Source organism: Mesoplodon bidens (genome assembly GCF_964165515.1).
Source record: "Mesoplodon bidens genome assembly, chromosome: 5".
NCBI classification, from domain to species: Eukaryota; Metazoa; Chordata; class Mammalia; order Artiodactyla; family Ziphiidae; genus Mesoplodon; species Mesoplodon bidens.
The window spans coordinates 35,245,320-35,261,554 of NC_138161.1; the positions used below are offsets into that span (position 1 = coordinate 35,245,320).

General features: G+C 35.4%; 1 protein-coding gene across 1 annotated transcript in view; it reads right to left on the bottom strand.

Moving 5' to 3' along the window:
* GBE1 (1,4-alpha-glucan branching enzyme 1) overlaps positions 1-16,235 on the bottom strand; it is a 296,584-nt gene that overhangs the window by 60,171 nt on the left and 220,178 nt on the right. The window contains exons 10-12 of the mRNA XM_081235731.1: positions 15,950-16,048; positions 10,346-10,456; positions 7,252-7,423 (exon numbers count right to left, since the gene is read on the bottom strand). Coding sequence (XP_081091857.1) covers positions 7,252-7,423; positions 10,346-10,456; positions 15,950-16,048 — 382 coding nt within the window. The remainder of the gene's footprint in view (positions 1-7,251; positions 7,424-10,345; positions 10,457-15,949; positions 16,049-16,235) is intronic.

Consider the following 16,235-nt stretch of genomic DNA (forward strand, 5'->3'; position numbering starts at 1 on the left):
TAGGGGACTTAGAAGTCATTTGTAAGACTGGCTTGAAATTTGAGAATAAGTTACTTTCTCCCTTGATTTGTTTCAGATTGCTGCACAATATAAAATTTGGTTTGTTATTTTCCTCTTTGACTTACCTCCTCTGGAGGGATGTCTATAGCTAGAGATTTACCAACATCACTGACAATCTTAGCATACATTTCAGGTAAAATAATAATAGAGTTGGCCCTCCGTATCCCAGGATGCAGAAACCACGGATACAGAAGACTGTACTGCGTGATTGTGATTTTACATAAGGGACCTGAACATCCTTAGATTTTGCTATCCTTGAGGGTCCTGGAGCAATCCCTGCCCCCTCACGGGAACTGAGGGCTGACTATATTGGCTCATATGAAGTAGTGTGAGGCAGACAGAGCTGTGCTCAAATTCTGGCTCTTGTATTGATCTGAACAAGCCACTTAACCTTTCATGTCCTTTACATGTGAAATGAAGGCAATAATTCCTACCTCTCAGGATGGCAACACAGGTTTAAATTAGGTATTATATATAAAGCACTTATTGTACTGCCTTGCTCAGGGTAAATATTCAAGATATTGGAGCTAGTTTAAGACTAGCATGTTCAAAGACTGTCAAATGAAGACAAGTCACCCAAATAATATGCATGCCCCTAACCCCTCAAGGAAAATACATTCCCAAAGAGAAACCTATGTCTCTCCAGTGAGAAAGGAAAAAGAAAAATTACTATATTTCCCAAGGAATTTAATCTCTCTACTACTAACCGAGATTAGTGTGTATATTTCACCATCCTGCTTTGTTTGGGGGAGTGAGGTGGGGTGGAGAGTAAAAACTCAGATAATGATCTAAAGTTTTAGAGGCAAAGAAATTCACCTTCTAAATCCTATCTCCTGTTGGCAAGTTGCTCAGGAGAAACGCTGTCAGAGCAGATTATTTGTGGTTAGAGCAGTCACCATCACATCCCAAGAGATGACAGCCATACATAGCTCACCAGCTCTGGTAATATATAATCAATCACCTTTTGCATCCTATAGTTATAAGGATTTTTACAGCCTGTTTGAATAATACTGGAAAAGTCAGCCATTCAGTCTTTTAGCTAAAATAAACTCTCTGATCAATCCTGCTTGGAAGGAAGATCTGGGGGTTTCTTGGTAACCTCAAGAAGCCTATGAAAAGCTCTAAAAGGCTGTGAGCCAAATAACAAGACTTACTGTCTAGTAAAAGTGGAGAGAAGAGAATTAGTAAAGGAGAGAAATTATTCAAGAGCCTAACGCCACAGCTGAAATATTGTGACGTGTAAAGAAAATCCATACCATGGGACCAGCGGGGGAGAGTGGGATGCTTATTCATTTATTGGCATATCCTTTAGGCAGATTCCACCAATAAGATGAGGTTATCATCCAGGTGGGCCTTTGGGATTGGATCAGGGGGAGGCTTAGTTAACGATATAACTCTAGATTAGGAATCCAGGGCTAGGTATGATGTCCATTATATATTAATTTATCTTTACTCACATGTCCTAGGATAATATCTTATTTTTTCCCTTCTTAGGAAGATGAGCAATTTGACAGAGGATCCTGGACCTAGCTGACTCCCTGAATTTAGAGGATTCTTCTGTGGGACACTGAAGCTCATAAAGTGAGGCTTTGGAGTTCTTTTAAAATGCTAGGTAACAAAGTAATAAAGAAGTTTTGATGAAATTTCTATGCTTCTAAATAATGTTAAATTACATAGTTCCTCCATTCTGCAAACTCCACCATCTACAACTCAACAATGGAGCTAGAGAAGTTTATATACTAAACTTTTAACCCAGAGCTATGTGGATAGTGAGTGCATTCAATGTTATATATATATATGCATGCATACATACACATACATATACACACACAGTATACATACAGTGTGTGTTTGTGTGTGTGTTTTTGTGTGTGTAGTAGCCTAAGAGCAAAGAATTCAGATATTAACTTTAGAAAAAATTGTGCTCTTTTCCCTGGGACTTATTTTAAGGTCCAGGCCCACTTTATTGTTTTGTTACATTAGGAAATCTGCTATGCAGCCTACATGTTGAACTTCCTATTTGTGATTATCTCACCTTGAGGAGAGAGAGATGAAAAGAAAAATAAGTGTCTCCCATATGTGGGAATTTTCCTTCTTTATAAAGATATGATCATATACCTTCTCCAGGAGAAAAGTCAGTGTCCTAGATGGTAAGTTTTGGCTTAAAATCCATAACACATGAGGAATAATAATCCATTGGTTAGCATGTTCTGCACAGAAGAACAATCTTATTTTCCCAGCAAGCCTCTCTAATGAAATAAACATTTGAACCAACAGTAATAATTAATATCTCTACTTTCTGATGCAGTTTTAGAGCAATAAACCAAAGAAAGAAAAAAATTCTTGTTTCTGGCATAAAAGGCTTAGAGGCAAATGACCAGAGAGCAGCAGACCTTGCTTAGATGGATAAGGACTGGGGTCCTGCAGTGGGTCGCATCTTATTGCTTTAACCATTTCTTTGGAACTTCAGTAGGAGGTCAGCCCAGCTGAACAGTAGTGTAGGGAGAATGATTTACACCACACCCAATAACACCACTGACAACCACACAGACCCCAAAAGAAGAAATGCAGGGACTTATACAGATATCCTACCCTAAGATCAAGACGGGAAGAATTAAGGACACATAGGCTCAATTGCTTCTGTTTTCCTCTCAACATCCAGATTACTAGTAGACCCTTTTCCTATGTGTAAAGGGTATGATGTATTCAACTTGAACAATGTGAGTGGGCTAGAGAAAAATGTGGATAAATTACATCAGAAAATTCTTCACTAGGTTAAGATGAACTTCTCTAAAGTGACTCTTCTCCCAGGTTATAATCGTCAGCAAGGATTTGAAGGTTCTTGTGTGAAAATTAACCTGTCAGAGAGAACACTTCTGGTACTGAGCGGGGTATTTAAATCACGTCGGGAAAGGGACAGGCAAGTCCCTCAGCTAGCCCACAGTGATCCCAGCACAGTCTGGATCTGTCTTTGGCCCAACTTTCATTTTTGCATTTCCTTCCCATCAGTGGATCTCTGTGTTATATCTCCACAAATTAATCACTTTGTGAGATTTTTTAAAAAACCACTAGTGCCACAGTCTCACGATCGCTGACTCTGGCGTGAAAGGTTGATGAGGCTCAGGGTTCAGTATTTTAAAGATCCCCAGGTAACTGCAGCAGTACTTCCTTCTTAGCCCCATGCTGTACTCATGTTCTCATTAAATGCCAGCCAAAATTGGTTATCAGTGTGCTGTGAATCAAATTGGGGCCATTACTTTTAAGTCTATGCCATTTAAAATAGATTCTATTTGTGTCTCTGAGCATTTTAACAGGGCTTCAAGCCATTTACAGCTGCTCATATTGAGAATTTTGCAGTTTTTCACAGCTCAGTTTTACAGACTTCTCCTAGCTGTGTCACATTCAGTAAACTTGCCTCAACAAGCTAAGAGAAAATGCCAAAAACCAGCACTCCTACTGTTAGGCAGAGTGTTTGTTGTCCTCTTATAACTGCTTCAATTCCAGCACTTAGCAGGAAGACATTTAAAGTTTTATTGTATTCCTATCTATCAGAAAAAAGAAGAATTTACAAGTTTGACACTAAACAATCACAGATGGAAGATGTGAAGTAGGATCACACATTTTACACTGAAGTATAATGTAGCTATCACTAAATGCAGACTGACACAAAATCCATCCAACTTTCCCTGTGGCTTTAGGGAGAATGTAACATATTCATTAAAGAATGTCCCACAGAATTTCAAATGTCAAAATACAATATAATCATATTGAGAAAATCCTTCAAATTTAGTAATGGAAATTTCATAATACTGCTGAGAGAGAAAATGGCCCGTTTGTAATTATGCCTCTTTCTCTGCAGGTACCACTCATTACAGAAACTAGGAAAACATCATGGTAATGAGATTCCTAAACAAGAAAGTAATAAAAACAGATGTACGCATACCAGATGACCACACTGTTAATAAAAGACAGTTTACTCCATTGTCATGATTTTAGTTTGTTTATAAATAGAGAAAACAATATAAGAAAAGTGGAAAAGGCTTCTCATTTAAATTTTATCTGTTGATGAAAATCTATTTGGGAAAGCTTCTCAATACCAACCAGGAAAACTCCAGAAGCAGCCCCATTCCTGTTTGCCTTGTTTGCTATGGGAAGTCCAAGTCCAGCCTCCTGGTCCTTCATTGGCCCTTCACTGACAGTTGGACTCACAACATATCCATCATCTGTCCCAACTTCCCTTCCTTGTACTGTGCCCTCTACGATTTCTGTTCTAGGACCAGAGAACTTTCCTATATCTTTTACATCCTCTTGGTATTCTCTCTTTACTTCCTAGCCTTAAGGAATCTTTAAAAAATTCCAAAGCCCAGGCTACAGCCAAGGCCAATTCAATCACAATTTCTAGTATTTTTTGAAACTCTCCAGGTCATTCCAGTGTGCAATTTTGAGAATCAGTGATTTATGGGTTCTCTATTATATCAGCTATTTTCTAATACTTTCAAAACCCTTTCCTCTTTTGACAGATGCCTGACAAAATTCCAACCCTTGATCAACCATGGCCTTCTAGAAAAAAAAAAAAAATGTCACACAACAAAGAGGTTGATTTGGTTTATAATCTTGATTACAAATCTCAAATGAGCATTCAGTATTACCTAGATATCCTACTACAGTTCTCTAGTATTTTCATGCCTGAAGATGTCTATTTCATACTTCTACTTTTTTTCTCAAAAGTCTCTTACTCCTTCCACGCTCAAATGATGACCTCACTGATACTATAAAAGCTATCAAGCATGAACTTCTTTGACTTCACACAACTCTACTTACATCCAGAAATTGACATGAAAACAATTGGTTTAACTGAATGCATGAATAAATAAATGAGGGAGCAAATCAATGAGTCCCAATGATTCCAGATTATTTCTGACATTTCAGTTTTATGCAGTAACAGCTGATGTCATGGGGAATATGTATTTTATGATTACAACATGAGTTTTCAGTTTTCTGGACTACCATGCCATATTATAGTAGTGAAACATTGTTAGTTTTGTTGATTTTAACCCTGCTAGTTCAGTACTTTTTAAATGAGAAATTGGAATCACTTTTTTTGTTTTTTTGTTTTTTTGTGGTACGCGGGGCTCTCACTGCTGTGGCCTCTCCCGTTGCAGATCACAGGCTCCGGACGTGCAGGCTCAGTGGCCATGGCTAACGGGCCCAGCTGCTCCGCGGCATGTGGGATCTTCCTGTCCTGGGGCACGAACCCGTGTCCCCTGCATCGGCAGGTGGACTATCAACCACTGCACCACCAGGGAAGCCCCATCAGACCTTTTTTAATCTGAAAGTTATCAATATTAAATTAACTAGGGCCATTAATTCTCTATCATCTGCAGATAGTTTTGTTTTACTCTGATGCTCTGTTGCATGCTATGGGCTAGAATTGTCTTCAACAAAGGACAGTCTCTCAGGAAAAAGACTCTATCAGGTACCTCAAACTACTGACACTCTCAACTCTTTGCTATAGGCTTCTGAGCTGATATTGCTTACACAACTTCCAGACTAAAGCAGTAAGCTAAGTCAGGATTACTAGAATTCTCGGATGCAGTGGGCTTCAAGAATTAATGACAGGACTAACAGCATGAAATCAGAGGTCTTCTTTGATTTTATTTCCCTAACAAGAAAGTTGTTTTAGTTTCCACATATATAAGGAAGCTCTTTCATTTTCTTTTTAATCTATCTATATACACTGCAACAATTTAATAAACCCTGCTTTTGTAAATGAAATAAAACATTAAAAAATCTCTCACTTTACATGGTGACATAGTTGTTTACCTAAGCTCATTGACTCCACCTTTTCATCAAGATATAATTGAATTAACTGTGCGACTAAGGCCTTACTGGAAAAGCCATACTCGTGAATGATGCTCATTATGTGAAGGAGGACTGACTAGTTGCCTTTTAGGAACTGAGGCCGGTTGTACTCATGAATACAATGCTTGCAAAGTCCACCCAGGAAGCCCAGCCTGGTGCCTGAAAAACAAAGTGCCATCTCACAGGTCATAAGGGCCACTTCCTGACAGGTTGGGAATATTAACAAATTTTGGTGATCCTGAGAGGAGAGGGATGCACTGAAAGGTACAGGTTGTATGGGTGAAATCTGGTGTATGGTTTATTGGGTCTGGCTTCCTAATCTCAAGTTAGCAAACAATAGAGGCTTTTAAAAGTCCAATCTGAGGGCTTCCCTGGTGGTGCAGTGGTTGAGAGTCCGCCTGTCGATGCAGGGGACACGGGTTCGTGCCCCGGTCCGGGAAGATCCCACATGCCATGGAGCGGCTGGGCCCGTGAGCCATGGCCGCTGAGTCTGCGCGTCCGGAGCCTGTGCTCCGCAACGGGAGAGGCCACAACAGTGAGAGCCCCGTGTACCGCAAAAAAAAAAAAAAAAAAGTCCAATGTGAGATTTTTTAATAAAAATTTCAAGATAGAAATGAATTAATCTGAAGCTCTACACCTTTTATTGTAGAAAAATGTCAGTCTCCCATACGTATTTTCCAGTCTTTCCAGCTCTCTCTAACCTAAAAACTGGTGAAATTTCCTAAAACTCAAATGGTCATGGTTGACCAAATAGAACTAAAAAATGGTATTAGCTGATTTTTATGTTTTATCATTCAAGATCCTTCAGACAACAATGACCTTTGAATATTCATATTTTCCTATTTTCTAAAATAAATATATATTTTTTGTCCATCACAGTATCTTGGGCGTTGGCGTCCACATTTATAATACCAGTATACTGGTATACAATTACCTCAAAGAAGACCAATAATATTAGCTCAATATGCTATGACATGACAATTATATCCTTCTTATGTTCAATGTATTACAAACACTATAATAATAAACTCATTGATTAAATTCAGAATAATAATTCTGTTTAAAAAAAGTTCACCCCACTTATTGACAACAATATTAAATAAAATACCAGTCATTAGATTACTTTTGCATCATGTATTAGTATAACAATTATCTTAAAGTAATTTAATTTTTACAGTTTACACATGACAGTGCTTTAAAGAAATAAAGTTATAATTTTCTATTTTAAACCTGAACAACCAAACCAAAATATTCTACATAACTTATGTCATATATAATATTAGTTAACATTTTAAACACAGATTGGATATATGTTCAGCTCATACTTACCCATGAAATTGAGATAGCCTTCTCCGCCGAGTGTATGAGTAATGAGTCGAATCATTTTATGAAGCTGTATTCCACGATCAATAACTGGAGTAAACGGGGTTAGAACACTCATGTTGGTATACATTTCAGCATCCATCAACCAAAATGCCAGCGTCTTATCCCCAACGAGTGCCTATAAAAATAAAAGTCACTGAGATAAATGCAAATAATAGGTACTAAGCAGCTGTGATTTATACTAGAATAACATGTAATTATACAGAATGGAAACAATGCAGAAGAGGTGTGTGAATTAATATTAATTTCATGTATTTTCCAACAGTCACTATGCTGAAGGTGAGCTGGTGAAATACATGAGAGACCTCATGTACCTATGTTTCTTTCATTTTTAAAATAGCTTGTTGAAAAACTCATGATAAGCTACCTGAATATTTGTTATAATAAGCTGATGCTTCACATTTTTTGAAGTTAGAATAAACATGTATTTTAATGTTGAGAATACTAACAGATTTTTTTTTTCTTTTTTTTAGGATTTGAACAATGATTTTTTTAATTGAATGAATTCTTTAAATTCTATAGTGCTTTACAATTTTCAAAAGTTTCACATACATGATTTCATATAATCCCATAATCTTACGTTAAACTATTAGAATACTAGTAGATTTTTAAAAGTATCTTGCATATCATGATTTTATTGTTTTGAAAGAATGGAAGAGTTTCCTAAAAGTAATTTATATGTATATGCATTTATATTTATATAGATGTATTTATATATATAAAATATGTATATAAATATATTACAATGGACCGTCTCCCCTTCAGCAGCAAATTGACAACTTTTTCTTAAAATGTAAAATTTGCTTTCTCATATTTGCCATCTAATCTAGAATTAGTTTATTTTATATGAAAATATAATAGTTGACAAATGGGGCAGGTTAACTCAGAAACACCCTGAGCAGAAGAGGCCTCTTAACAATCTGAATTATTTATGGTTAAAAACAGCTAACTAATCCCAAGTGTTATTTATTTATTTATTATACAGAGTGAAACATAGAGACTAAACCATAATCTCCTCACTCTATTACTGTATGATTATTTTCATTTTTAGAAAAATATTTTTACTTATAAACCTATTTTAATCTCTAAGCTATTTTCACATATATATTCATATTTATAATTTGTTATCAGGTTTAAAATTCAGTATACATTTGTTTTTATAGAAAGAACTAAGCAATTTGCATCTTTTTGTACATTCCTGACAATTTGTAATATAAGGCAGAATTATGTGGATCTTTAAAGTATGAAATAATTCTTGGTAAATCCATACTGTTTCTGTACATTTGGGGAGAAAAATTATGAAATTAACCTACCAGTTTCATCTTCAATTTGTTTATTCCACTCATTTATTTATTCTTTTATTCATTCATATAAAATACACATATATTGGGAGCTCAAAACATGCTACAACTGCTAGGAGTTTGTAATAGAAAGATATCATTTATGCATGCATTTTAATTTTCATATTGTTATGTATTTGGCAATGGGGATTTATGTATGTATGTTATGTATTTGGCAATGGGGATTCCCCCATCCTTAAATTAATACTATTCATTTCTTATTTTGTTACGTTTTGGTTCTGGTTTCTTCATAGGTATTTATTTGATCTGCTCCACAGCCAATTTAAATTGAAAAGAAAGTACTGCCCCAACTAGGAAGATGCAAAACTTAATATATGTCTACTTTATGAGTGAGCAAACTTTCTGTACAGGCCAAACAGTACATAGTGTAGGCATTGTGGGCTCCTTCCTCAGTCTCAACTACTTAAATATACCATTATGGCTCAAAAGCAGCCATAGACAATATGTGAGTGAATGAACATGGCTGTGTTCCAATTACCTTTACAAAAACAAGCAGCAGACAGAATTTGGCCCATGGGCCTTGGTAGCTGACCTCTGGTCTACTTTTACTTTCTTAACAGTTAAAGGAGACACCTGAAAAACTAGTGTCTACCTTAAATCGTCAATTTCTGCTGAAATACCAGAGGAGCTTATTGTTTTAACTTTAATTTTCTGAATACATATACTGCAAATAATTTCAGAAAGTTTTACTGTCTTTTTAATGTATAAGGAGTTCATTTTATGTTGCTTATGCTGGTTCATAGGCTTTATATAACTGAATGGCCTTTTCCTGCATTTATTTATGTTTATTGAGTGACTACGAGGAATAGCACAGTGCTAAGGCTGGAAATAACAAAGGTATCAGAAGCAAATTTTCTGCTTAAAATGTGATGAGAAAGTGAAGAATGGGGAAACTATTTTTTCCCTATACACCTGGATGAAGGCTTCAGGGAGAGTATGTCTGAGCCAGGGCATTAGGTCTTTACATGAGCTTCCCAGGTGAAGTAGGCATTTGCAGGTGTGTAGGGAAAAGTACAAGATTGGAGCAAGGTTGACCTACTCAGGAATGGGTGGAAATTTAACAGTATTGAAGAATAGAACTCTTGGAGGGTTGAGCAGAGAATAAACTTTGGCATGGGCCAGGATATGACAGGCTGTGAATGAGAAGCTTTAACCAAAAGATCTGGGTTGACAAAATTAGCTTTGCCCTTTGGAAAATACCTCGGACTACATTAGAGAGGATGGACTAAAATCAAGAGGAACAGAGGTCAGGGCGATCAATCAGCAAAAGATTTGAATGACTGAGGGAAAAAATGATGAAAGCTTGTGAAAAGGCATAAAAGAAAATTTTTAGAAGGAAACCTAAAATGGAAATTAAAATTAACCTGGATTAGCACCAACATTCCTCTTGTGACAACAAAGGAAAAGACATAAGATAACACTTGAAACTGTCATTCACAATCATTTAATTACAGTTTGGCAGGGTAAAAGTGGTACTGCATTTTGAAGCTGGAATTTATGGATCTACAAAATAATTTTTAAATGTTTTTCAAGTATGAATAGTTGTCACATAAAATAGACAGATAACACATTACATTAACAGTATTAAACTATAGAAATTTGTACTGTGATATGTTTATAATTAGGTATGTTAATAAATACAGACAGAGACAGAATGGTTTATACACATATTAATTTACCTGATCATGGCTCTCTGCATAAGCAATGCACTTTTCAAGGGAGCGTCTGTTTGTGAGTGTATACACTATATTGCCCATATCCCAATCTTCATCCTTATATTCTTTAAGTAACTAAATAAAAGACAAAAAATAATTCCAATACACCATTATCATCCTTACTTTAAATCCCAGTCTGAGGGTATACATCATATCAATCCAAATTATTTGAGATGCAGATATAAGCAAACCCACAGAGCAAAAATATCTTTGTCAAAACTTTTACTGAAATCACAGCTTTTATACAGACTATCCAAATGACAGTGGTGTTGCGTGAGTGTGTGCATGTGTTTGTTTTTCTGCAGATGATTTGATCACTGCATTTTAGGATTTTTGTAACCTTTTTCCTCTGTAATAGCTGCTACCTCTTGATTAATGACCATAGTGAAGTGTTGTTGTGCGGTATGTCTTTCCACAACTTCCACAAGGTAGAGATATACTTGCTACGTTTTTAGGTTTGAATAAAAAAAAAAAATTAGCAAGAATAATGTCTTGTTCTGTTCTTAAAAAAATTAAAACAACTGTTATTTCAAAGTGTAAAGCTTAATTATCATGAAATAATTATCATCTTAACAGACCACACATTTTTGTTTCCACTTCAGCTGCTACTCAATCTCCAGTGTGGCTTCTGTGCCACTAACACCTCTTCAGTGCAAATGACCTTGCCAAAATCTCAGACTATGATTGTCTCCTAGGTCAGTAATTGCTCTTTCTTAGGCAAATGCTTGCAGTACATGATGATAATGCTGACCCTACCCCTTCCATGAAATGCTTTCCTTCTGGTCTACCATTGCAAAACTCTTGATTGTTTTGTTTTGTTTTGCCACCACTCTAGACAGTCTGTAAAATCCCTTCCTCTGCCTATCCTATAAAAGCTGGTGCTTCTCAGAGTTAATAGCGTAAAAATAGCCTGTCCTTTTACTCAACACATTCTAAGTGGGTTCATTTCTCTTGTCCAAAAGTGTCAATGGCACGCTGATAGAAGCAGAATTCTAAAATGGCCCCTATGATTCCGGCTCCCTCAGATTCACATCTTTGTATATTCCTTAACCTGGAGTGTGGGAGGGTCCTTTGAATACAATGGGTGTCCTTAGAAGCAACTGTGAGATAATAACAGTAATGTTTTAAGTTGCTAAATTTGTGGTAGTTTGTTACACAACAATAGAAAATTAATGAAGATTTTGGTACAAGAAATGGGGCTCCAGCCTGCTTGTATCTTCCTTTGCATGTTTTTTTTTTTTTTTTTTTTTTTTTGGCTCAGTGGAATTCAGAGGTGCTTAGCCAGCCTGCATAATTGCATTGTGAATCACTGAGCACCAGAGGACAGGCTGTATTAGGCAGACTAATGGCCACCCACAGGTGTTTACATCCTAATACCCAGAGTCTGTGAATATGTCACCTTACATGGCTAAAAGGACTTTAGAGATATGTTGAAGTTAAGGACATTGAGATGGGTAGATTATCCTGGATTATCTGGATGGGCCGAATGTAATTGCAGGCATCTTTCTTAAAAGATGCCTGAATTGTCAGAGTAAGAGAGAGATTTGAAGATGCTACCCTGCTGGCTTTGAGGATGGGGGAAGGGACCATGGACCAAGGAATACAGGTCCATGCTTTTACAGGCTTTTAGAAGCTAGAAAAGTCAAGGAAACAGAGCCTCCAGAAGGAATGCATCCTTACTAACGCTGTGATTTTAGCTTAGTAAGACCCATTTCAGATTTGTGACTATATGACAGTAAATTTGTGTTATTTTAAGACACTAAGTTTGTGGTACTTAGATACAGCAACAATTTGAAACTAATATGCCCTATACAAATATGCCCAATTAAGTTCGACTACTGTGTAAAAACAATTCAGTGGAAGTAGGTTCAATGGACTTTTCAACAAATCATGCTGAATGAGTTAGACATCTATAGGCAAAAGAAAAACAGAAAAAAACCCTTACACGTTGAATGAACAAAAACTAACTCAAATGGACTATGGGTTTAAATATAAAAGTAAAACTATAAAATGTTTAATAGAAAACATAGGTGAGTCAAAGAATTCTTAGGCTTGTCACCAAAAGAGATCTCTAAAAGGAAAAAAAAATGATAAATTGGCCTTCATCAAATTTAAAGGAAACAAAGAACTTTTGTTCTGTGCAAGTCCACATGAAGACGATGAAAAGACAAGCAAAGACTGGGATAAAATATTTGTCAACCACATACCCCCCCCACAAAACAGTTGAATCTAGACTATATAAAGAACTCTCAAAACGCCACAGTAAATAAATGATCCAATTAGAAAATGGTCAAAAGACATGAACAGACATTTCACCAAAGAGGATATCCAGAAGGCAAATTAGCACACGAAAAGATGTTCATCATCATAAGCCATTAAGGAAAGACAAATTAAACCCATAGTGAGGTATTTCTGCACACCTGTTAGAATGACTAAAATAAAAAATGGTAAAATAGCAAATGCTATTGTTCGATGATATACAGAAATTGGATCTCACCAAAGTGGCTGGTGGGAATGTAAAATGGTACAGCTACTCAGAAAAATACTTTGGCAGTTTTTTTAACAAATTAACATCCAACCACTATAAGGCCCAGTAATTGTACTTTGCGGCATTTATCCTAGAATAATGAAAATTTATGGTCATACAAAAATATGTACACAAATGTTTATAGCAGCTTTCTTTACAATAGCCAAAACCTAGAAACAATCTAGATGTCTTTTAATGGACGAATAATTAAACTGTGATACATCCATGCCATGGAATACCATTCAACAATGAAAAGGAATACAGTGAAGTAGAGTCACAGATATAAACAAACTTCAAGTTACCAGGGGATAAGCGAGGGAGGGAGGGATAAATTGGGAAATTGGGATTGACATATACACACTACTATATATAAAATAGATAACTAATGAGAACCTACTGTATAGCACATGGTACTCTACTCAGTACTCTGTTATGGCCTATATGGGAAACGAATCTAAGAAAAGAGTGGATATATGTATATGTATAACTGATTCACTTTGCTGTACACCTGAAACTAACACAACATTGTAAATCAACTATATTCCAATAACTTTTTTTTTAAAGTTAAAAAGGAATAGACCACTGATACATGCAAGAAGCTGGATGAAATCCCCAGAGAATTCAACTGAGAGAAAATGGCAATTCCAAAAGGTTACATACTGTATAATTCCATTTATATAACATTCTTGAAATGAAAAAATTTTAGAAATGGAGATCAGATTAGTGGTGGTCAAAAGTTAAGGAGTGACTGTGGGAAGAGGGAAGTGGGTGTGGTTATAAAGGCAACTTTTGGGAAACTTGTGGTAGTGGAAGTGTTCTATATCTTGACTATGTCCATATCACTATCCTGGTTGTGATATTGCACCATAGCTTTGCAAGATGTTACCATTGGGGAATACTGTTTAAGAATTCACCAGAACTCACTGTATTATTTTTTACAACTGCATGGAAATCTACAATTATCTTAATATACAAAGTGTAATTTAAAAAATTATATATAATGAAAAATACCAGATGCTCAATAAATATTTGGTGGAATTAGTAAATGAATTCAATTAGATACCTATATTACCTTTACATGAACACTTCAGTTATTAGATAATAAAAATGATCAAATAAAATGAAAGAAGATACAGCAAATTTTGGCATATTTTAGATAGGCAAATATTTGTTCAGTAAATGACTAAACTAATATGATATCCCAAACTACTGATTTTGAACTCTACAAGTAGAAAATGGTAAATAATTTGCTTCTGAACAACAAAAACATGAATGAAATCTAGCATTCTAATCTAACACATACTCTATGTGTAGATAAAATGCATGACACATACATTCTGAGTATAGTTGTCATTTCTATCAATACTCTTGTGTGTTTTATTGACATTTGAAGGGATGATAATCATTTATGGAATTTTTTTTAATGCACAAATTATAAAAGGACCGGAAAATCACTGAATTTTTAAAAAAATATTATTTTAACTCTCTCTTGTCTTATTAACCAAGGCTCCCACTTTGGTGATGAAAAAAGATGTTAAATAATTACATAAAACAGAAGATGATATCTGTCTTCAGAGGGTTTACAAACTACAAAGACAAGATGGCCATATCCTAAACAGAGGACAATACATATTTTTCTATTTATATGACATACTTCATAGTATAGTATCTTGAGCATACAAGGTAGTGAAATATTTAGTAAGTTAAAATTTTTTTAAAACCTGACATGATTGCTCAGAGGAGGAAATATCCTACTGTGAGCCATGACTGACTGGAAAATAATTCTAGGTTGATGTACACCTTGAAATATCCTTGAATTTGCCCAAAGACTGATGAAGGCTTTTCAGTAAAAAAAAGTAAGATTTGGCACTTGTGAGGGGAAAAAAGTCTGTGTGGAAGATTAGAAATAATAAAAGATGGTGGGCGGATAAAGAACCTTCAACTAAGGTAAGAAACTTGAAGACCACAGCATTTTTTTAAGGTAACAAATACAAAGCAACTTTCCCAGGTATTAAAGTTGGAACACACATTTGTTTGTTCCTTTGATTTCTAAGTCTAATCGCCTCTGTAAAACCCTTGCTTTTCGACCTGACAATGTTTACAAAATCATTATAGATGGAGAAGCAGAAGTTGTGCTGGTAGAGTTTTAATGTCACAGCTGTGCACTGCCCAAATTGCCTAGGGATACAGAAAAGACACTTAAGAGATGATTACAATAACTACTTCCTTCAGAGTAGGCTTTATGTTTTTTCTTTGCAAAGTTAAGTTCTTCTACCATTGTGATCTCATGGCACCTGTTCATGTCTGTACTAAAGGGCTTATCAGAAAGCAATGATTATTTGATATGTATCTGACTCCTTATACATATTCAGCCTATGATTACAGACTTGGCCACTCAGAAATGTTCTACATCAAATCTGTGTAACAACTTTGGTCTTTTAGACAAACATAAAATGAAACAAAATATAATCCAAACTACTTGAACTGTCATTAAATTTAATAAAATTGTATTAGAAATTATATGCAAGGTGTAATGTACAATTATTCATTCCTAGTGCCTAACACATGGTAAGGGCTTTTAAATGCTAAATGGAGGAATGGATAAATCCAAATCTGTTGAGAAAAAAAACATACTATTGAAGCAAGTACTGGGAATTAAGGAGTGACTTCTACATTAATTGATGATTTGCAGGCAGAAATGGATGCGTTGATGAAGTTTAATGTGTTTTAAATATAGAACACCGAACTTTCATATAATTGCATTGATAAGGCAAAATTCCATTTAAACAGCTAACATTATATCAATCATATTTTCTCTGTGCCTGTATAATGCAAGTGTGAATACTTTAAATTAGAACTTTTAGAAGTTTGAGAGGCACCTTATTAAAAAGCACAAGAAGCAACACACTAATGAGAGAATTTAATACTTCAATTATATCTGTAACTAATGATCACAACCAAGAAATAAATCTAAGAAATAATAAATAAACCAACATAATACATAGTATCTGCAGGAAAAAAAAATTTACATGAAACCTTACCTGGATCCATTTATCTGGAATTGCCATGGCTAATCGATAGTCAAAGCCACCCCCTCCCAGGGAAATTGGAAAACACAGAGCTGGCATTCCTGATACATCCTAAAATAAAGAGCATCAGCATTATCAGTTCATATTGCTCAAATTTTTACTATATATTCTTCTGACAGTAAAATCCAGGCCAATAAATACAAACAATAAATAGGGGCAAATACTATTGGAGTATTTTGGTAGCATAACTGTAAAAGTAGATAAAATTGTGATAGTGTATCTCATTTCCCAGTAAGAT